The sequence below is a fragment of the Larus michahellis genome, chromosome 4 (assembly GCF_964199755.1).
Source record: "Larus michahellis chromosome 4, bLarMic1.1, whole genome shotgun sequence".
NCBI lineage: Eukaryota > Metazoa > Chordata > Aves > Charadriiformes > Laridae > Larus > Larus michahellis.
In genome coordinates this window covers 77,198,447-77,221,508 of record NC_133899.1, presented here as the reverse complement: position 1 = coordinate 77,221,508, position 23,062 = coordinate 77,198,447, and the positions used below count along the sequence as shown (strand labels likewise).

At 47.3% G+C, this 23,062-nt stretch overlaps 1 protein-coding gene across 2 annotated transcripts in view; it reads right to left on the bottom strand.

Annotated features, from left to right (window-relative positions):
* The window catches only part of SLC67A1 (solute carrier family 67 member 1), a 63,316-nt gene that overhangs the window by 22,832 nt on the left and 17,422 nt on the right, over window positions 1-23,062 (bottom strand). For both annotated transcript variants that reach the window (XR_012586819.1, XM_074585716.1), the window contains exons 5-6: window positions 2,708-2,823; window positions 2,105-2,215 (exon numbers count right to left, since the gene is read on the bottom strand). Coding sequence is in view for 1 of the 2 variants with exons in the window: in XM_074585716.1 (XP_074441817.1) it covers window positions 2,105-2,215; window positions 2,708-2,823 (227 nt within the window). In the remaining variant the exon portion in view is untranslated. The remainder of the gene's footprint in view (window positions 1-2,104; window positions 2,216-2,707; window positions 2,824-23,062) is intronic.

Here is a 23,062-nt window from a genome sequence, read left to right as displayed (position 1 = left end):
TCTAATTAATTATACAGTTGCAGCCGGGAGATGAAAGGTAAATGAGCTCATGAGGAGCTCAGCCTCCAGCTGTGAGCTGCAGAGAAGTAGGTGGTGGCCAAATACCCTTTCAGCTGCCATCGTATGGTCAGTAACCTGAAGAGAGACCTGCAAAGAGAAGTCACGGGGATTTTAATCCCTCCCCACTATAATTCAGGAGTGCCTCAGGGGAACCCATTCCTACTCTCACTGAAATACTCCCAGCTGTTTCGGTGACAGACCATCAGCCCATGTCCTGCCTTAAATCTCAGCTTCACTGCCTCCATTCCCTTTCCCTAGAAGTCCCCTTGCAGTTTTGGGCAGGAGTTGGGTGCGCTTTTTTGCTGGGCACAGGAAAAGAAGAACGTCTTCTGCAACGGGGAGGAATTTGCGTTTCAGCAGCGATGACTATGACAAAGTGCATCTTCCCTGGCTTTTGGAAAAAGAAGAGTGCACAGGAAATTACCGTGCAGATTGCACATGGATGTGGTCTCAGGATGGCATTTTTAAGCAGAGAAATGAATGCTACTTTAGGCTGAGAAATGAGCCAGAATCAGCAAAGAAAACCCTCTTAAAACATCGCTTGACTATCTCTTCCTATGACATGCTGTCATTTTATAAACACTTTTTAAAAATACAGTTTTAAAAGTTTAGTTTCGGAAGAACCTAAAAAGTGCACTACTAGGGCAAGCCAGCAGTCCTTCGAGACTGTATCCTGTCTCCGGTGGTGGGGGTAAGACCAACTGGCATTCTTGATCTCAGCCAATGCCAACTACGCACAAAAAGAAAAAAACAAACCAAACAAACAGAAATCCTTTACACTTCCCTGCATGTTATTCTGCAGCTCCAGATGGACTTGTTCCCCCAGAGCCTTAGCAAGGAATAACAGATGAACCTGGCCGAGCCCAGAAATGCCACCCCCTTCCGATTCAGCCGCTCTCCACAGCCAAATCTACTTTCATTTGTAAACTGAATTTACAGTTTACAAATTAGAATTTAATTTGTAAATTATGTTTCATGTTATTTAAACTTCAAGGGCTTCTCCAGACATAGATGAATTAGCAAAAGATGCAGAGTATAAAAGCTAAGGTGCCTTAAATCCTCTCTTAAGATCCTTAGTCGGAAGGGAATTGCCTTACTTTGTTCAGATCCATGATGTGCACGTGTACAAAATTCAATCCTTGAAGCTCTAATCAAGAGAAACTGCATTTTTAGGTTTGACTGGGAAAAGAGCCGCGAAGGGTCTCTGTGTGGAAGGGCAGAGAACATCAACCTTTCCTTACACCACCGCTAACAAGGCTGACATGATGGATTAATCTCTAGACAATCGGGTGGGGGAGGTGCGGAGAAGACAGAGGGTAGGCAAAATTAAAGATGATTAAATTGTGAGCAAGGACACGTATAACCAGGCCAATCGGGTGACATGGACCATGCCAGCGCAGCAACTGACTGTAAGGGAGCAGGGAAACAGGCAGGTTTGGGATGGGTTTGAGGTAGCAGCGGGTTCCTGCCGTGACACAAAAAACCCGAGCAGAATACATAAAGTAGAGAAAACAAGCACCACCATCAACGTGCAAAGGAAAAAACATGCTGTGGCTCTGCTGCATGCAGCCGGCAGCTAGAACAGCCACAGCCTCTCGTCCAGCAATAGTTTTTAGTTGTTGGGAAAAAGGTTAGGGTACATACCCCTTAAAATCATTAAGTAAAATCAGGAAGAACCTCAGTGTTTCTGGCAGAGTACAAATGATTTCCCTCTGCTCTGAAGAGGTTACAGCCTAAACAGAAATGACAGACAAGCGGAAAAAAACATTTACGGCCAGCGGAATGGGGTAGGGAGATGAAGTGATTTGCCACAAGTCGCAGAAGCAGCCTGTGGCGAGTAGTCTGTTTTACATTAAGTCGCAGGTTTTTGACCCTGTGTAGCTGAGAGCATTTGAAAGCATCCAGCATCGAGTTAGGAGCTGAACCCTCACTGCTCTGTGATCAAATGCAACATGCTTTCAGTAACTTGAGACAAGCCTGGTCTACAGTGTACGTCGTCTTATTTTAAATACATCAGCAATCACGGGTAATGGGTGAGATTTACCTATGGGAAGTCCAGCAAAGACCTTGACCATGAAAATTTCCATTACTCCTGGAAACTTCATCAGGCGTAGGATTTCTCTGACGCTAAACACGCTGCCAGACTGTGATGTGCCTACAGAAGATGACATATTGATTAATACTCTATTTATACAGGTTAGAGGCAGGAAGGAAGAGACTCTGAGATGGTCTGCACCGGTTCACCGCCACCTTTCTGAAAAGGTGAGTCTCTGCAGCACCAGCTTTCTGCCGACAGCAGGAGGTTGGGAGCCGGTGCTGGGTCTGCATGCAGAGGACCCCTGGGAGACAGCGGGACTGCCTCCCATGCTGGGACAAAATAACCCCCAGTAAGGGGTCCACGTGAACCTTTTCTGGGATGTACGGCAAGCACTGGGCTGTAAACCTGCAATTCTGCACGGCAGAGTGGTCGGCAGGTAGGGAATAATATTCTTCCACAAGCACAGCTTAGGTATTGAAGTGTCAGTGTTTCAAGGTTGGCACCTTTTTGCCCTTAAATGAAACCCCAAGTCCTTTAGCAGAGTCCCTGCAGCACGTCAATGCCCCATCCCTATTCACATGCTATTTATCAGAAATACTAAATACTTACTGTTCTCCGTCACATGATGATCTGACTTTGGCTTAGCCTGCAAAGGGATCCAAACCATTGCTATCATGGTATTTATGAGATTTCCTACCAGCCCGACATACATAGGAACAAAAATGCTGCAAACAGAAAAAATACAGGTAAGCGGATAGATAGCATAAACAAGACATTTATATCTCCATCCTGCAATGGCTTGCTCACTTGGATGAGGAACAATCCCCTGGAAGTCGTGGTACATAAGGCTACGAAAGAGCTCACATCCTTTCACAGGGGCTTTGAATATGACCACGATTTGAAATTTCAACAAAAGACGACTATTGCCATCAAGGTACTTTATCATTTGTGTAATTGTAGGTTATAATACAATGCTTTCAAAACTGTAAGTGTCAGGGGAAAAGAGCTCGCTTTGGTTTAATGAAGCTTAGAAATCTTCCCACGGAAAGCACAGCATCTGCTTGTTAGTATCCATCTAATCCCTCATTTAATCCCCAATTTCATTCATCTAAGTTTCATCTCACTCTCTGAAATTTCTTAGTGAAAGCAAATGAAGTTAAGGAAAGTGAAGAAAGCACTCGAGATGATTAAGGATGGTAGAATACAGCCCAGCCTACAACCAGAACTGAAGCCACCGGAGATACAATGCCACTTGAAAAGGAGCCGCTAAAAATAACAAACATGATTTACAAAACCTTCTGAGGAGATGAGTAAACACCAGGTTGACTGATGCACCTACTTTTCTCCAAAAGTGCCCCAAACCAAATCAACTCCCCTTCAACTGTCCATCAGAGCCCCAAATGTTGGACCTTTAACAGAAGTGGGGCCACATCCTTACATGTAGACACAGTGAGCAGCAATTATTAACAGTAGTTGTACAATGATAAAAAGGAACAATTACAACTTATCTAAAAAACCCAAACACAAACCATGTTAAAGTCAATAGAGTCAATAATAAGTCCTCAATTATCACTGTCCTCTTGAAAGAGATTAGGAAATGACTCCTCCTAGTCTTTAAGGGCATGTGGGAAGATTTCAGATTCTGAAGGGCTTTAACTCTGCCAAACACAGGTGGAGCAAAGGCCAGGGCTGGAAGACTGAAACTCAGGAGAGTTGAACCAAAAACAAAGGGAGAAGCACGTTTTGTTTTTAACAGTGACAGCAATTATCCACTAAACCAGCTCATTAAAAGTCTCCCCCATCATGGGAACTCTGTTAGTCAAAGGGTTTCATAAAACGTCCTCGAAACCTACTGCATGACACAGGTTTGGGGTGGGAACGCCCAGCAGAAACACCAAAGGCTGGTGTCATGGAGGGCGCAAGACTAAGTGACCACCATAGCTCCTTGGGGGCATCAAAATTTAAGCACCTTGGATTTCAGCAAAGTAATGCCTGTATTTCACCAGGGAAGGCTTTGGCGCCCTGTGGGTCCATGCAGAGTTAGCGGCGACAGCGCCGTCCCCACATTGCCGGCAACCTGTGCTGCAAAAACTGGATGTAAAAGCGAGCTGCGAGCCGCCAGCTGATGCTCCTTCTGAGCCTGCTGATAAAGGACTGCGTATTCCTGACTTTTTACTGCTGCTTTCCTTGTCAGACCATGGAATCATTCATGGTTTTTCATGGAATAACCAGCAGCACTAATTGTAAAAGCCTCAAGTTTCCTCTGTGCTAGACAAAGGTGCGGTCTGAATAATTCCTGGAGTATTATTAAAGTCCCAGAGCAAGACAGTCAAGGATTGAGAGGCAACCAACCAAGAAAAGCATCAAAGAGTAAATACATATATATATACACACATGTATGCCCGCTAATAGCAACGGCAAAAATCCCAGCTGAATATTTTAATTCTCATTAATTCTTATTAATAACAACAAAGTCAGATAATATCTTCCTGCAAATGGACTTAGTGCAGTAATTTAGACCTGCTGCCTTCCATCTGCCAAGCTGTTTCGCTAATTACCCGGGACCACAAAATTAGTCATTTACTGGATCGTTATTTTTTATTTTTAGTGAAGCAGATCACCACTTTCTGATACAAAATTGTCTGTTGAACAGTTCCCAAACTACTGAAATCAACTTTGTGGACCCAGATTTTTATGCAAGAAATCCGGAATTTCTACTTTGCATTGCAACATAAAGTAAATTTACTAACAAAATAGAAAGGATAATATAATCAAAATAAGTATCTGCAGCTGGCTTAATGTTTTTTTGGGGTTTCTCTACTTCAAGATATGGAAAAAACACATCACAAAAATTTTCCTTGGACAGAAAAACTTCCTTTCCAGTCCTATTTTTTCCTGAGGTTTTCCAGAATCCCACATGCCAATGTAAATATGTTTTACTCTTCAGATCCAAGAAGAATTACAGCAAGCAACACGGGAAGGATCCCCGTATAAAACTAGGAAGCAAATGGTGCACTACTTCACTGCAAGCATATGACTGATAATTCACCGCGGTGAAAGGGAAAGGGCAACCTTGACATTTTACATATTTGGGAAAACCTGGTCTTGCCATAGTGGATTCATGCCATTTTGTACGGCTGGATTCTGAAGTCAGAGAAATCCAGTAAAATATGGAGCTCAAAATCGTGTTTCCCAGCGAGCCTGAAGCATTCAAAATCATTTGAAAATCCCTCTTTTTAACCACAGGCTTCTGTAAGTGCTTTATATTTTCCCACATATCAAGTGTTACCATTCCTTGACGGAAAGGTGATGAAGGTACACCCTCGGGTTAGCTGCTCCGCTATCTTGTCCTTCGGCAGTGACAAACTCTGGGATTAGAGATAACGCATCTGTGTCCAGGAAACCACCTCTTGCATTTGTTTGCTCATTTAAGACGGATGAAGTGAAACCGAGGGCCATAAAAATATCATATCAACACAGTGGGTCATTAATTTTTTTCTGGTATACTTTCGCTTCCTTTTTTCTGACGTTTCCATTACAACACATGAATTATGCACCATGACACCTCCTGGCCCGCACCACCTCTCCAGTATGGCATCAGTGGGACACATTGTCCTACTCCTACAGTGAAAGGCAACTGTTTGAGAAAGCAGCAGCGCAGGGTGGCTTTCCTGACACATCAGCACCTCTGAACACCCCGCGGGGGCTTGGGTAGGTGAGGGACTGCACTGCACACATTGTCTTTCCCTGTTATACAAAGACCCACAAATATTTACGCTGTCACGTAAAGGGACACAAGAGCTAAAACCAGCATGTGCTGAATCATGAATTCTGGCAGCAGGAAAGACAAACGCTAGTGCTTTGAGCTGACAGTATTCTTGCAATGATGCTGACTGGAGATCAGAGGCCACCGAATTTGCTGGGGAAACCGGTGAAGTTGCAATGATGCTGCTGGATCCTCAACTGCAGCCGCCCCGTGTCACCAGCGACAGGGAAAACCCTACCCACATCCTGGGATGTCGCTGCAGGGGGAGCGCGGCCTGGGGAGGCGGGTGGGAAGGAGGCAGTGGTGGTTTGGAGAAGTCCCGCAAGCAGCAGAAGGGCAGGGGAGGGTTTGCACCCCACAACAGCACTGAGGAACAGGCTTTAGCAAGGGGTCTGGTGATGCTATTGCCACCAGCAGAGAAAAGAGCCAGGGGTTGGCACTGATAACCCCTCTGCTGTGCTTGCTGGACCCTCTTCTGCACGCTAAGCAAGTGGAGGACCCAGGGCTAAGCGGTTGCTCTTATTTCTTACTGGTCTGATGAGGAAAAAGCGGTACAAACCAGAACAGCCAGGCTAAAGTTGAGACACCCCAACCCCTCAGCGGAGCCGAAGGCCGGCGGTAGGAATGATCGCTGGGTTGGCAGCTCGTGCTGCGCCAGACTTGGCTCGCAGGCGCTCGTCTTTTTTGGTTTTGAGATTTAAGCATGAAATCTCGTCTCTGCTGAAACCAGTGGGAGTCCTTCTGCCTTCAGTTTTGCCTGATTGGCTTATCAGGAGGAAGTTTCACCAGGAAGGGATGCGGTGGCACTATTAAGACAAATGAGGCACATTAAGCAGGTTGCTCCCACAGGACCTTTTCCCATCCTCTTCCTCTTCCTGCCCTCCCTCTCATCCCTCCTGGCTGTCCGCAAACCAGCCGTGTGGAGCCAGAGCGAGCCCTGCCAAAACCAGCAGCAGATTTCCTGAGTGGGGCGGAAGAACAAAGGACGCGGGAAGGACTAATACAATTAAATTAAAGGGAGCAAAAGGGCGCAGCAGCTTCAGCAGCTGAGATCATTGTGCGGCCTCTTCCAGCTTCTTGCTGATTAATAAGAGGTTAAGAGCCTTTACCATCCTGGGCTTTATGGTCAAAATAACTTGGGTAACTTTATCTGTGTACTTCAGCTTGTTACTTCTAATTCCTTTGCTTCTCTTGCATCTGGAGAGAGAGTCCCTTGCTGACTTTTGCCAGCCTCCTTGCTCTCCCCTGGGATATCCCGCGGGGAGCAAACAGCCGAACTCAGAAGAGGACTAGTTTTTGCTAGTTTTTCCAACAGGAGCAGCCGCGGCTTGCCCCAACTTAAAGCTTTCAGAGAAATAAGAAGAAAACACGAGCAGAGGGACCTGGAGGCCAGGAGCCCACAACATCAGCCAAACGCCGCTTGACAACATAATGAAAGCCTCTCATTTTAATTTTCCTGAGGCCATTAGGCAAGTGTGGCAGATGCATTAAAAGCATCCCTTAAAAGAGTTTTCAAGGGTTTCAAAAAGCAGGATGGCTGGCCCCGGGCACACTCACCACGGGATAGATGGTGTGGCCAGGCACAGGGCTCACTTGGTAGCCCGTGGTCATGGATAAGGGACAAGTGGCTGACAGCGAGGATCGTCCATCTGGAAACTCCATCCTTAATGTTGGTGGGAAAGCAGAACTGATGATGAAACCATTAAGAGTAATGCCATGGTAAACAGATCAAACCCAAAGAATATATTAGCATTCAAAGCCAGCTGGAGGAGGGCTGCATTTCTTCCCATCTAACGCTTAACCAGCCTCTGAATTTACTTGCAGGTAACGGTAAATCCCAATGTGCACCATGCTTCCCTGGAGAGGCGAAGCGAGGACGTGCTCTACGTTACTTCACAACCTGCTCCCATCAGGGCCAATTAGTATGAGGCAAACGAGCACAATCAGGGTTCAGTTTCTGAACCAAGACATGATGCAGTAACGCAGGTGACAGCAAGGGCTCCCAGAGGCTCCCCAAACCCTGGAAGTGATCTTTTGTGGCTCTGCCCTGAGTGTCTCACGCCTCTGAAGTCAGAGATGGCACACGTGAAGCATCAGAAAAATCTGGCGAAGTTTACAGCAAATGCAGCTCTTGGAAAGCGGGCCCTGGCCAAACAAGCATGAGTGGGTGTATACACATACATATATATGTCCAAACACATGTGCAGAGCATTTCCCAGTAGCTTTGAAGCAATGCTTTCAGCAAAACTTCCATGAAAAATTCAATCCCACAAAGGCGTGTGCACCATGTGGAGATCAGGCAGTGGCACAGGAGCAGGAGAGAGGCCACTGACCAGGCATTTGCAGACAGGGAATATTTTTGCTGGTACCTGCCAGCTGCAGCCCCCCAGGGCAGCGCCAAGGAGTGATGGGTGCCGGAGCCTCCCGCTTCCACCAGGGAAGGCTACAACAAACCAATACAGGATACAGTTTTGGGCTCCGGCCCAAATTCCAGTCCTTGCTTGGCTGTGATTCCTATCTTTGGTTTCCTGCCTAAAAAGGCTGGGACAGTGAAGGTGCCTAGGGGCTGATGCCAGCCGGGAGGCTGCATTCAGGCTGTGTGTGCCCCGAGATGGTATCAGTCGCTTTCTGATTAGCATTCCAGCCACAGAGCCCTGCTCTGCAAAGCCCAGGAGAAAAAATGCGCGTGTGTAATTGCACAATTAGATGTTGCGTCAATACAGCGATTCTTTCAAGGAGGAAGCAGTTCCCAACGATTCCCTGAGGATTAAAGGATCAATGTGTATTTCAGCAGTGAATGGGACTGAGTTTGTTTTCTTTCTCTTTTTCTTAATAAAGTCAAAGTTGAACATGGAGAGAGCGCAAATTGTTTTTTAGTGACTCACTCCCACTTCAAAACAGCGCTGCATAAAGCCGTCATTCATTGCCGGCCCAGATTCCTTAAAGAGCTCTGAAAGGACTCTCAAAATATTTCTTTGATTGCAGTCCGGCCACACTATCCACTCATCCCCTCACACCCTTAGAGGGGCAGCTACGGGTGAAAAACAGCTGGTGAGTTAAAAAGAGAAGAAAAGCAAAAAACTGAGGTGACAAAAAAAGGTTCAGGTGAAACCACGACACCAAACCATGCTCTCCTGTAAACAGCTTTGGCTTCGTAAGGAAGTGAGCAGTGGCCACGGTGTTAACGATAACATAGTGATACATAAACTTAGCACATAACTTATTATAAATTAGTGATGGTTTCATTCAAGGAACTCTGTTTTACTGCCTTGAAAATTCTTGCGGAATGTATTTCATCTTTGACCCGTTGTGGTCTGGTCTATGTTGTTGAGATTCCTCCTAAAGACAAAAAAAGCAAGCACAACATTTCACCAAAGCTTCTTAAAGAAACAGAACCACAAAAGCCTCAATGAAAAATAGATTCCTTGAGCCTCCAAAAATTTCACACGTTTCCTAGGATGTTCATGCAAATGTACAGAAATAGTCCGGCTTCCACAGCCCAGGGCAAGAAACAGCACAATAACACAAATAAACCCAGACAGCCCAGCGCTCAGCAGGCTTCAGGGCAGCTCTGCCGGTGAAGGGCGGCCAATACCACCCATCACGTTATCCGTGCCTTTGACAGGAAAACAAAAAAAACCCCAAACCTTCCTTTCTGCAGTTCCTACTCCCTGTCCTCATAGGAAAAAACATCACACAAAGGCATCGATAAGCGTGGCACAAGTCTTTCCCCCTGGCTCTCCTGTCCAAGCAAATGCCGATGTGAAAACAGTATGTGAAGCGAGCGCAGCTGAAGGAATATTAAATCCCAAGTGGGAACAAATGCAGCCTCCAAGGGACACGTGCCAGAGAAAGATGCCCTTTTGCAGTTGCTTCCTCATGGTCAGGTAGAAGGTACTTCACAAATCACCTGGGATAAATCACCTGTATTTCACTGTAGGCCTTCAACTCCTTTGGTTGCAATTTTTCCATTATTTCACTGGGAGCCTGTGATTTCTCTAGAGCCAGACCGTAAAACGTGAGCGGACACCCATCCCCACCCATGCATCAGCAGGAAAAGGAGGGAGTTCACTGCCCTGATGCAACTGGAAACCATGACCAGGGTGTCCTTTTTGCCGCATATGTTTTAGATAAGGAACAGCAGCTGCTGCTGCTGCTTCGGGGAGAGCAGGAGGCTCTTTTTCACTCCGGTGAATTTGACATCATTGCAGGCTGTCCAAGGAGGTGGTGAGACTTTTCGTCTGCATCCTTTGCAGAGCCCCTCACAAGGCGAGAATGAGTCACCCGCAGACAAGTGCTCATTCAACTGCTTATTTCTAGTGACAGCCACATCTGGAAAATTTGGGTGGCGGGAAAGGAGAAAAAGATGAAGGGGAGTACGTGCTTCCTGCATCACCCGTTTCTGTCAGAACTGAGCGAGGCGGGGGGATGCTGAGGTTTGGCACTGGTGGTTTAGCAGGGCAAAGAGCCAAAAGTACAATGGCAGAGCCACCGTGTGCTGGGGACACCAGATGTGGGACAGGGCCAGGAGTTCCCAGCCATTCCCAAAGTCATCAGAGCTACCTGTGGCTTAACTGCTCTTAAGGGACATTAGTGTGTGTCACCAGCCCAGCACAAGGAGTGTTGCTGGTGGGACTTGACACTTGCAAAAACACACGTTAGGTCAGTGCAGGGCATTAAATAAAAACAACTTGGGCTCCTTCCACAGGGAAAATCCTCCTTTGGCAGAGCTCCCTAAGTACGCGCTGCTCTGATCAGGCTGGCTGTCCGTCAGAGGCTCCGCAGCAACAAAACTATCTGTCTCCCGCCAGCGCCTGCCGCAGAGAAAATCCCAGCAATGAAAAGCAGCTCAAACTAACCATCCCCTGCCGCAGCCCCTGCTCAAGCAGGGCAGCTCCCGCCGCTGGGGCGCGAAGGGGGTGGCTGCGGCAGGATGCGAATCCCCAGGCAGCTGGAGCAGCCTGCCTGCGCCAGCCCATCCTGCTGCCTGATCCAAGGCAGTGCTCTTCTGAGGAACTTGACTAATTGCCGGAAGAGGCATATCAGTTAACGCTTCAATAAGCCGTGGGCGGATTTGCATGCTTTGCCCATAATCCACCACTAATTTCAAGTATCATTTATTCTCGTGTGCTCTTTTCTGGTGAAACATCCTATTTCAAAATACTGCACTTGCTAATTCAAAGCTTGCGTTTGTACGTGTGATTATTGCTTTTCCCTATCGCACAATGTGGGCCGTCCCACTGGCATCTCGGTGCACCAAACACCTGCACATTTACATGCATTTAGAACAAATGGGGGAATAAGCTGCGCTCCCCAAAAGGTTTTAGCCAGCTGGCTGGCAAAGGCGTTGCTTGCCTCATGCTCCGCAGTATCACCCTGTATGTCTAGAAACTGAGGAGTCTAGACAAGGACCAGGTATGAGCTGCACTCCCTGAATGGGGGCTTGCAACATCTGGCTTTGATCCCAGCGACGCTAATACTGGATGAGCTGGGGCAGGTCAAGATAGGCATCTGCAAGGAGGTGTAAGCGGTCAGTTCTCACAAGAGAGGCATCCCACTGGTGAGGCCGGGACATGTGCTGGTCGATCTATCTGCGAATGATCTGGAGCAGCAGCGAGGTAAGAAAGCTTGCTGAGGATATGCAACTAAAAGAGTACTGGGGAAAAGAGCCCTCAGTGGGGAATTGCATATGGCCCTTGCAGGGCTGAGGGATTGCGCAATAAGACGGCAGCTGAAAGCCAGTGCAGATTAAATTTAAAGTGATGCAGGCAGGGAAAAGCAATCTTAAATTCACATCTGAAATGATGGTTTCTGAACCGCTCATTATTACTCAGGAGTGAGACCTTTGGACTATCACAGACTATTCCACAAAACCATCGTCTCAGTACTCAGCTAATCAAACTAGGGATTACCATGAAAGAAACAGCAAGCAAACAGAGAAGAGAACCGCATTAGACCACTGTACAAAATGGTTCACCGTCACTTTGAACAGTGCATGCAATCCTGGTTCCCTCCTCTCAAAAAGCTATCGAAGAGGTGGGAAAGCCTCAGAGGATGGCAATGACAACAATTCATGGTAGCTGGTTTTATACCTGAGGAGGCTGACAGCCTTCACCCCGGGAAGATGATGTCCGCAGGACATCTAATAAAGGTCCACAAGTTAGTGAGGGACTTGGAGCAGGGGGTTAGGAAGTGACTGACACCGTCGTTCACACCACAAGAACTGGGAAGCACCAAATGAAGCTGTCGGAGACTGGTTCAAAACAAAGAGAAAGACCTAATTCTTCCCACAACACGCAGAAGGTTGGTGGAGTTTGTTGCTACCTGTGCTGTAGAAGCAAAAGGTTTAGACAGGTACAAGGGAGACTGGACAGGCACTCGGAAGAACAATCCATAGAAGATTACTAAAGAGTCACAAACCATACTCATTCATCTCAGGAAATCCCCTGAGCTGAAAATAGTTGGAGGCTGGAAAAGTAATTGGTGAAGTATTATGCAAGTTTGTCCCACTCTTTCTCTTTCCTAGGCTTCTTGCTATGATTTTTATTGGAAAAAGGATACCAGGTCAGACGCAAGTGCAACTTCCTCTACAGCAGGAATCAAAACCACGTCTCCCACCACCATCTCATAAACCAGACAGGCTCGTTTCTGCTCATTCCCTGGAAAATGCTGCTTTTTTCCTACAATCCTTAAACATTCCAGATAATAAATAAGAATGACCACCGCTCTCACTTTGCACTTGGGACACACTCAGTTGGGAAAGTGTAAGGCTACATTTCAGTCCAAGAAACGATCATGTATCTTCTCAAGTGACTGTTTAATAAAACAAAAAGATGCAATCCCCCATCTCTTAAACATAGATTTTTCCCAGTCTTTGTCTCAGATACTACAACCATACAAAGTAATAATAGCTTTTGGGGGTTCCCCCCACCTTCTTCTTCATGGAGGAGTTTTGTTCCATAACGGGTGGCAAAGCCTTTAAGTATTTTTTTTTGTTTTATTTTAATTAAGCAACAATAAAACTGCTCTTCCAAGCTCAGAATGTGGTAAATCATTAAAACGCTCGGTTTGGGCGCGTCGCTAGGTAAGGACTCCCACGCACAGACTGGTTAGAAGGTGAGCAGCGCTTGCTAGACTACCCGGTGACTCACCACCAAACGCATCATTAATCATATGTTACAGCATGTCTGACTTCATAGAGTACCGTAGGTGGTGTGAAATAATCTTTGAATGAGTTCAAGCTTTTATGAGGTTACAACGCTTCAGACTCCAAGAGACTCAGCTGGGCAGGAAACTGTTGAGGATTTGCTATAGTAACCTGGGCTGCACTCCCAGCACGTCAGGTCTCGGGCTCACGGCAGTGGCTTTGGAGGCCCCACGAGTTTGGCATGGGCTGGAGTTGTTACCTCTCACTGATCATGAATGTACTCGCTTACTTAAAGCAACATGTGGGCAGAGCTGAATTTTGTTGCCCAAGGATGAGGGGTGGGGTCCGGGTAGTTCCTGCGAAGGGAAGGGGTAGGATTTGGCTGGGAAAGAAAGCATGAAGAGAGCTCTGGCAAGCCAGGACCACTGCCTTTGCTGGCACTAAGGAGACAGGGGATGACTGCTACTTCTAAGAAGACCTCTCCCACCTTCCAGAAAAAGACACAGATGCCAGATGCTCTGGCTTTCCTCAAGGAGCACGCCTTCTCGTCACTCTGGCGCAGGCAAGCAGACAACAGGACTGTGGGCAGACAGTCCCATGCCGCAGGCAACTACCTATTTTGCCAGTGCTTGGAGATGTCCCAGCATCAGCCCACCAAAGGACTTGAGCTTCTTCCTCTGCCAGTCCGTTTTGCAAGCAGAGCACTGGCGAGGCTACTGCAGTGATCCAAGAGAGCGATCCTTGTGTCATGCAAAATGAAGGGCTCCCTCCACACCCCACACCCAAAGGCTAACGAGTTGACTAGCCAAGTCTGACACTTAAATTTCATCTCTTACCAGGACCGCATTCACGTGAATGACGTTTTTAAGCTATGTAATCCTTGGCAAAACAAGTTACTTTACCTTGAGGTAAGTAACTGTAAATGCAGCATCCTACCAAAGGTAGAGCACAGGCTGATCTTGCCTTGGAACAAGTAGTGGCAGCCAACACCTCGTACCTCGAGGTGTGGAAAATCTTGCCGTGCTGCATTAAGGGCCCCAGCACCTTTTGTCTAGTAAGACCTTTTAATGAAATAGGACACGTTAAGGCTAATTTTGCACGGGAAGCAATGTTGGAACGCTAATACCCAAAAGTCACAAATAAAAAACCCTTTCACACGTCGGGCGGATCACACTTTCCAGCATCCCACCCCAACCTCTTTGGTTGCGCAACAGGCCCCTTGAAAACAACCCTTTCTCCAGCAAAGACAGAGCCCCAGGGCTGTGGTGCAGCTGATCTGATTTCATGAAGAGTTTGACCCCAGAAGGAGGCATCTGCATGAGAAGAGTGAGTCATGCCATTTCAATAATGGGCGAAACCATTAATTAAAGGTGCACAGTTTGCTTGCTTGGGCAGGCTTCGTACACTCAAACCAGGAGTGGTCTCACTGTTACTATATTTACTGAACTCCCCCAATTAAGTACTTTGTTTCCCTCGCCCCATAATGACAATGGTTTCTGCATATTAAATATATTCAGAAAGGAGGTTGTTCTGCGTTGCATATTTGCAAACTGTAGCGTTCCCCCCTACACAGATTGTAGGACAAACACTAGCCGAGGAATAGCTAAGAAACTTTGCACTGAATGATCTATTTTTCAACTACTTTGTTTAGCATAGTAGAAAATAATTTATTCAGGTTAAAAAGCACATTCAGTAATAACTGAAGTTGCTTGCACTTTTGGAGCAATGAATTAAAAACAGATTTAATGTACTTCACACCAGTCAAATGCAACGCCTTCTACGCATCTTACACATTTCAGTGGATTCCAGTATTGCCAAAGCCCTGAACGAGAACATCCTTTACCTGCAGACCCGGTGCAGCGGTTGCATTTCGAGCTCTGCCTAACACACCTTTGCTCTCAGTTGGAGGCGCTCCCCTTAGGGAGAAAAAGCGCTTTGTTGGCTCCCCGCACCGCTTTTCATCTTGGCCCCACTACTGAGACCACCTACAGGGATGCCAGTTAGTATCGGCTGCGTTATGCTGAACTGGTATTTACAGCAGCGTTCGGTGGGAACCACATCTTAGGCAGCCTCACGGGCAGCCTCCCCACCCAGCCACACGCTGACGGCAGGAGCCTGCTCCGCTCACCACCAAACGACGGCAACTGCAAGCCACCCCACGGACTCGCATGGAAAATCGCGAGCAGAGCGCTTGCCGTATTTTTAGTTGCGTTTAATTGCAAATTAGCAGCTGGAAACAAGGAGGGGTGAGCAGCGTGCGAGCGGCCAGTTGTCTGCAGAGGAGTTTGGAAACCTCCGGTTGTACATTTCTGCAGCTCCAATGAGAGAAGCCCTCGCCCTCTCCACGCTTGGGGTTTGCTGTACCTAGAAAATTTACATTTCAAGCCATCTCCTGCTGCAAGAGCCAGAGGCCACACACTTCTCTGGCAGGACATCTTAGGGCACACATGTACAAGCTACAACAAGGTAACTCAAGGCAGCAATGGGCCGTGTTCTTTAGTGGCTGGCAGCAACAATGATTTTAGACTGGTACTTGTGATATCCTGGAGCCTTGCGGAAGCTGGCTGCTTTCAGTGCATCAAATGTGTCTGCATAAACAGACAAACTAGTTGATGAAGAAATTAATTACCTTTTGGGGTGACTAGTGGGTTGTTGTTGTATTTTTGCTTTTCAGTGCACAATGAAAATGAACTATGTGTTTTTGTTTCACTTCAATTTTATTTTTAGCAGGGAAAAAAAACATATAAACATGGACTTCAAAGCGCTGCCAAGCCTGTTGGATGTACATCTCTGCAGCACCAGGGAAATACTGGGATGTCCAGAGTACAAGCATCTCCAGACATGGATCTGTATGAGTCCTTGTAATAGTCCTTATCTAAAGTTTTCCTTTCTTACACACAGAGAGAGACCTGATAGCAGCAGCAGCTGAAAAACTCACACTTCAGATGTCACAACTTATCTTCATAACATCCCCACGTGGGTGACAGTGGTGCAAACGCCCCATGGGCACTCACCGGGAAACACAGCACTGAAAACCTAAGCGCCCCAGTAAGGTTGCATAAAGTTCATGGTGGAAAAAAAAGCCTTAAAAATCAGGTCTTTAAGCAGTTTGCTTCATGCAAGTTTACTGCTCAGACCAGTGGACCACACTTTTCCCCTCCCCTTTCTTTTCCCTGGATCCCTGCCAAAGCCTTTTTCTGCTGCCCCAGCCACAACACCGATGCAAGGGGAACCCAGAACTCGCTGCGTCTTGCAGCACCCTGACAAAAAAACACAGCACTGTGTATTACAGCGCCATTGATGGGGGAAGCACACGTATGTAGATTTTGTAAGTGTGTGACATCCCTCATGACGTGTTTCAAGAATTCCTCCCTAGGAGCCTGGCCATCGCGTGCCAGTGTCGGCAGGCCCAGCTCCACAGGAACCAGCTGCCCCAGGAACGGGCTTCGCCCTGGAGACACATTCTGGAGCCCTGACTCAATTAAAACACAGATTTGAGTCAGTGGAAACTTGTCTGAGAAAGGACTGAGTAAAAACCACAGGGTCAAAGTAAAGTAAGCCACGCGGATCCTGAGGAATTAGCAAGAAACACTGCAAGCCCAGCTGCACCAGGGGCATCATGGAAAAGATCAAGCGGGGGCATCATGGGAAAGACGCAAAGTCAGTAAGAGCTGAAAACGGTTTGCGGGATCAGGCCCAACATCAGCGGTGGTAGATACGGTGGCTGCCAAAAGCCATCAAAATGGCAGCATCCAGTACAAAGAACCCAGGCACAGAAGAGAAGTATGGTTTAACAGCAGGAAAGGACTTGAAATTAATTTCTCTTTAGTATGTCTTTGGGTAGCCGCAGTTGAGCAAAAAAGATGGTATGGGTTCAGTACCAACACCTTTAGCTTTATCCCTGCTTCAGACTAAGGCTAGTAGTTAAACTAGCCTCAGACAAAGGCAATTTTTTACTAAATGGCACAAACTAGGCACAACTTACTGTATTTACAGATATAGCCAACAAACCCTGCATTTCAACTACGCTGATAATGAGATTTCCTAAAAGCAAAACACCACAGCAGTTGAAGGCATTAGGGATGTTCTTTTTTTGTTGCTTTAAGTCTGGTTAATAATTTTCTTCCACAGACCTATTTCTCGTAAAATCCAAACATGACCAAAAGAGAAAAGAGAGTACTGAAAGATCACTAAGCATGTGGAAAAAATTATCCCAGAGGGAACATGAAAGCCATCTGCCCAAGACTCCTTCTGCAGTCATCCTGCAGACGTGAACAGCAGGAGATTGATGCTTTGGTGGCAAACACAAATAAAGTGGCGAACTTTGGTCTTGGCTGGCATCAAAAGAAACCGCATATCCAGCCGTCCAGAGCTCGTTCAGCTAAGAGCATATTAACCCCTAGGCTAGCCAAGACTTTATCGGTTGGAAAATCCCAATCATGAGTGCTAGCTCCAAGGGGAAAGAAAAAAAAAAAAAAAGAAAAAAAAAGAAACATGGAAAGATCAGGCAGGACAAGCCTGAACATGTTCAATTTGTCCTTCCTACGTTACAATTATATCCTCATTCCTCAGAGCAAAAGCAGTTCAAAGAGACAATAAACCCCTTTTTAGTCTTATGCTTTGCAGGAACGTCACTGAAACGGAACTGAGGTGGTTCCCAGAGATAAGGCGACAAAAGAAATTAAACCTTCCCTACAGCTATCCTTTGGTAAAATATCAGCCAATACAGGCACCGCTTCAGAGGTAACTACAGCATTCATCTGAGGAAATGGGACTTAGTGGTTTCAAACTGAGATGAATTTAGTACACCGCTCCTCAAAGCCTGCAGCTGCTTCCTTCCTTCGCATTGCAGGAATATGAGCCTCTATGGCTTGTACTAAACTTCATATTATGGGATGGATAGTATTTCATTGTCAGGAAATGTGTCTGCCTTTTGGGGTACAAGTTAATACATGCTTCAGTGTAGATCCCAAGAAATTTGGAGGGAAGCACTGTAGACCACAGGATGGGTTTGGAGTGGGCAAAGTGTGAGGGACCAGTTAGAGCAGCCACCAAATGGGGGGGGGGGTTTGACTGCTTTGCTTTAACCCCCTCATCTGGGCACAAACAACGTAGGCCAACAGAGGGTCAGCTTAGCACGACAAAGAAAAGAAATAGAGCTAAAAGCAGGGCAGGGAACACACTCAGGATGGACCCGGGAGGTCTCCGAGGGCACACCCACCCCACCCTGTCTCCCTCCAAACCAAACCAAAGGCATGGGGCATAACGATGCCACAGGGAACAATTAAGTGGCAAGGGAAAAATAACTGGATTTGCAAATAAAACCATGAGATACTAAACAGCCCCAGGCAGTGAAACAGCTGCAATCCTAGACATGGATGGGACAGGCAGAAATAAAAGGCCCATCATCTGCTACCAAACTGCCCAGCAACCATCAAGCACTTACGTTGAATGGTTACTATAAAGTGAAACAACACCTTTTTTTAAAAATAATTTTTAACCTACTTCACCAAGACTTTTGTAGAGCATGGAAATAGCCCTGCCCATCACCCCAGCTCTGGGGTCTCATTTCCAGTGTACATTGGTGTAACGGTAACAAACTTCAACCCGGTGTAGGACCTTTTCTAACCATAACTGGGCTGCATGAGAACCTAATTACCCAATTGGAAAGCCATAAATACTTCAGACTGACTCAGTTTGGGTGCGCTGGATTTTTTCCTGCCTTTCATTGCGTCAGGGAATTTCTTTCCACCCTACAGCCCTTCGGAAAGGGGCACATGGCCGAAGGAGTCAGCGGTCATGAATAATCAGGGAGGGACTTCTCCAGAACAAGTCAGTAATGTGAAAAAGTCTTTCTTCTGGAGCGACATTTGCATGACCGAGGCATGACATAATAAGTCCACAAACAAAAAAGCCTTTATACCCTTATTGCAGCTTTCAAAACCTCTCCATGCTGGCTTGATCCTTCCCTTCTGTGCAGAAGCATTGCATTTTGGGGGTAGGAATTTAAGCCCCATGTGCACCAAGCCAATTGCTGTCTTCACAGCCGTGGCTTTATCTCATTCTTTCTAGCTAACGCAATCCTACGACCCACGTTAATGATGTTATTTTACAGGGCACGACGCTTTGCTGTAGTACTGGAGGGATTTATTTCTGCTCTGGGAGGAGGGTCTAAGAACCGAGCAGAGCCCAGGGAGACAAACCTGTTTGCATAGGAGTTCCATCAGCATATGGCTGGAGGCACCAGCGTATAGCTACAGAACAGAAAGAAAAGTTTCAAATAGTATTGCCAGAGAGTGAAAAAGCAGCAGCGTGCCAGGACACCCCCCTGCAAAAAAATCAAGCCCCTATTTGACACTTGGGAGCTGCTGAAGCGCAGCCAAAGGAGCTGCATGCCAGGACGCAACCTTGCGAAGGCAGCTCAAGTGCTGCGGGTACCACTGGGGCACCGAACTGGGGCTGGAAACCCAGTCAGGGTGTAAAAACACAGCGCGGATGCTCACATTGAGGCAGAACTAATGTTTCACTTCCAGCATGGGCAGTTCGCCAGATGTGGACCTCTGCTGTGAGTTAACTGAAATACCTTTGAAACTCTGGACAAAACCCTTTATTTGGCAGGTCATTTGTTTTTAAGGAGAGAGCAGAGCGGTGAGTCAGAATCAGGTAGGTTCAGACCCCCACAGAAAAGTGTCTGGGGACTTTCAGAGCTGTGAAGCAGGCGCTACAAGAAGGACGGATGCTGGACCAAGCCCAGCCTCCCAAGCCTAAGGGCATTTGCTCAAGCCGCTGGGAGCAGGAAAACGGTTTCTCACCAGCATAGGAAGTCAAGCACTTGGCAACAAGGGAGGCAGCTCTCCCACAACTCCGGTTACGCAAACAGCTGCCTTCTGCTGGGTTTCAACATGCTCCACTGCTCCAAAAATAATTTCCTGCTTGATTTGATACCATTAGCAGGAGCAGAGTGCAGCACAAATGGTCATGCCGCTTCACGCTGGATCCAGCTAGCCACTGGTTTCTAGCAAAAGCCCCGATTCCTTTTTTTGGCAGAGGGGCACGATTGTGCAGGAGGAAAAGGTAAGCGGGCTGATGGCGTAAGACCTCTCCTTTTCCGCTGCAAAGGGTTTTGACGCAAGCCTGGATGAAAGCACCTGCCACCGTCGTCCTTCTGGGCCTCTTTCCAGAGCTGAGATTTCCCAGCCCTTACAGCTCGTAACACTTATGGCATATAACCAACACTCAGCAGCCAAGCAGGAATTGACGCCAACACAAAGTTCAACGCCGAAGTCACTGCTTGCTGGGCGATCAGGAGCTGTGCCGATCCCGGACAGAGTTGCTGGAGTTCCACCACAGCACAAGCGCCTGAAAACTAATATCACGCCTTCTTTCATTCCCCACTGGGTATCTTTGTGTCCCCTTTAGGGGCTTGTTGGAATAATCCCAGTCCAGTCTAGTGCTTTGGGAACAGCAGCACTTTCCATTTCTAGCTGGACTGGAATTTGGATAGCAAATTTTGCCCTAAGGTGCATCTGATTTCCTGTTCCCTATTCCCAGCCCAGGCATCTGCATGCCCCTTCCCAAGGGCCTGCCTTGGGGGGACTCCTCCAAGGGCCTTCACCAACAGTGCTTTGGAAACCTCAAGAAGTACAGAAAGTTAAAGAAGCCAAGGCCCAGCACATTTGCATCACACTCCATAGCCTGTGGACCACCAACAGCACAGTTGCGTGTTGGGTGTACCCAACCCTCCCAACTCATGGCCTTACACGGAGGTTAGCTGGTATCTTCCAGACGAAGTTCAAGTAACATTTAGCAAAGAAACGAAGCAGCAAAGTAGAACTTAATGTCACCCAATAAAACAATGGCTGCAAAGTGGGATTCAGGAACTGACAGCATGTCTGCAAAATCAGCGTATTTTAAGGCAGTATAGAGTGCATACTGGTGTGAAAGGGAACTCCCCAGCAGAGTCTGAAGGTCTGTTTTAGCATCTGAGGAAGCACTGTGGAGTTTTCCAATACTACTTGGCTCAGAAGAAGAAATCCTTGACAGTATCCACCAGATGATTTTGTGCTGCCTTTCTTCTTCTCCTACACCTTGAAATCAAAGTTGTGCAATTGCACTTGTTTATGCTTATATGTTTTAAGCCCAAAGACAACATGAGGGACCATTTCATCTGTGCTGCACCACACAAGCCTTACCAACCTTCTCTTTCCACAATCATTCTTTGAGATGCACAACAGGTTATAAAACATACCCCTCAGCCACGATTAGAAGAGTATAAAGGGTGATGAACCCACCACTGCTTTTGGGGAGCTTGGACAGAAACTAACCTTGCAAGGTAAAGCCATGAAAAGAGAGGAAAGGTCCCATCAGCAGCCCTGCACAGGACATAATGCCAGGATGACACCCACAGCTTTCATACATGAGGCAAAATATGCATCTGAGCTGACCCAAATGCCAGGTGGGGCCCCCTCCTGTCACCATCACAATAAAAGGGAATAACCCTGTGGAGAAGGTGGTTCCTCAGCTGCTGGAGGAACTGAGCTGAGTGGGAGGACAGGACTGGTGGGAAGAGCATGCAAGCTGGTTTCCATGCTCAACTGACCCATGTCTGCAGCTGCTGCTGCTCCCACAGCCCAAGGGAGTGCAGATAAGCAGCAGTTCAGCTTTTCCAGACATAGCACAATTCCTGTTTACAGCCTCTGGGCTAGACTTTTCAAAAGAAGGAGCTAGGTGTCTATTCTTGCAGGAAACCAGGTGTGTAAACAGTTCAATTAATATACCCAGCAAACTGTGCTCTAGCACAGCAAGGAGGGCTAGTGGAGACAAGCCAAGAGCACAGGAGCTGAGGAAGGAAAATACTTTTAAAGAATATGCCTAATTAGAGATGGGCCTGGGCCAACAGTTCATATTTGAACACCTGGAATAGCCCTGGGGAGCACAACTGTAACCTGAACCCAGATCCAGATTTTGTAACTCACTCCCCTCCCCAATGAACTAAAACCCAGCCCCAGATCCAACCATCATGCAGTCCGAGCTGCAGGTCTCCAACAGCCGAAGCCTGGAGAGTAGAATCCTCTCAATCAGGTTTATGGCCAAGCCATCACACTTGGTGGCGGGTGCCCTCTGTCCCTCTTGCCCCACAGCTCTCAGTGTCCCCCCTGGTGGCTCTGTCCCACTCCAGAGCTAGCTATTGCTGCTTGGCAGCCCCTGGATCCCTGACTCAAGGTGGAGATGCCCGTTGAGTGTCTGATGGCACATCCCCATTTGCTCCAGCGGTCATGGCATCCCAAGTGCTGTGACCAAGCTCTACTTTTCACTGCACCGCCTTCTCCCTGCCCTTGCAGGCTACAGCTGCAGCTCCCGACCAAAGCAAGAAGCCCACCCCAACACAAAGCCAAGTGGCTCCACTCATGCCTGCAAGCCAAATATTGACAGCGATCCTCAGTTTTGTGCCAAAGGGGCAGAACCAGGGCTTGTTTTGAAGGGCACAACCTCCACGGCAGGAAAAGTCCCCCATGCCCTTTATGAGTCCTTGCAGATATGGCAGACTCCCTTTCCCCCTTACAGCTCAGTTCTCTAGGACAGAAAATTAAACGTCACCCACACCTTGCCATCCCTTTTCAATGTAGATTTTCTTTATAGCAGAATCACTTTTGGCAAAGAAAGATCAGCCCCATCCCCATAAAACCGCCCTGTCGCAGGCACGTCATGCATTTCAGACAGCTTGCAAGGCTGACTAAACATTTACTTTCGGATGGCTCGTTTCCAAAGCCCAGAAATAGATCATCGTCCACAATAAAAGAGTGCCCGGGTGTGCCATCAGATGGCTTCATTGCCCTGTTACAGCATGCCATTTGCATTCCTGCGCTTTCCCCCTCACCAGCTGCTGGTGCCAAGGCTGCCCGGCACCAAGCTTGCTGCCGCATCCCCCTCCCAGGGCAGATCTGCAGATAGGCGAGGCCTTATCTCCTCAGTGGATTATTCTTGGTAGTCATTTTTGCATCATCTGACCTTGGGTTCTGTTAAGCTGAAGTAGGTGACTAACGCACGTGGC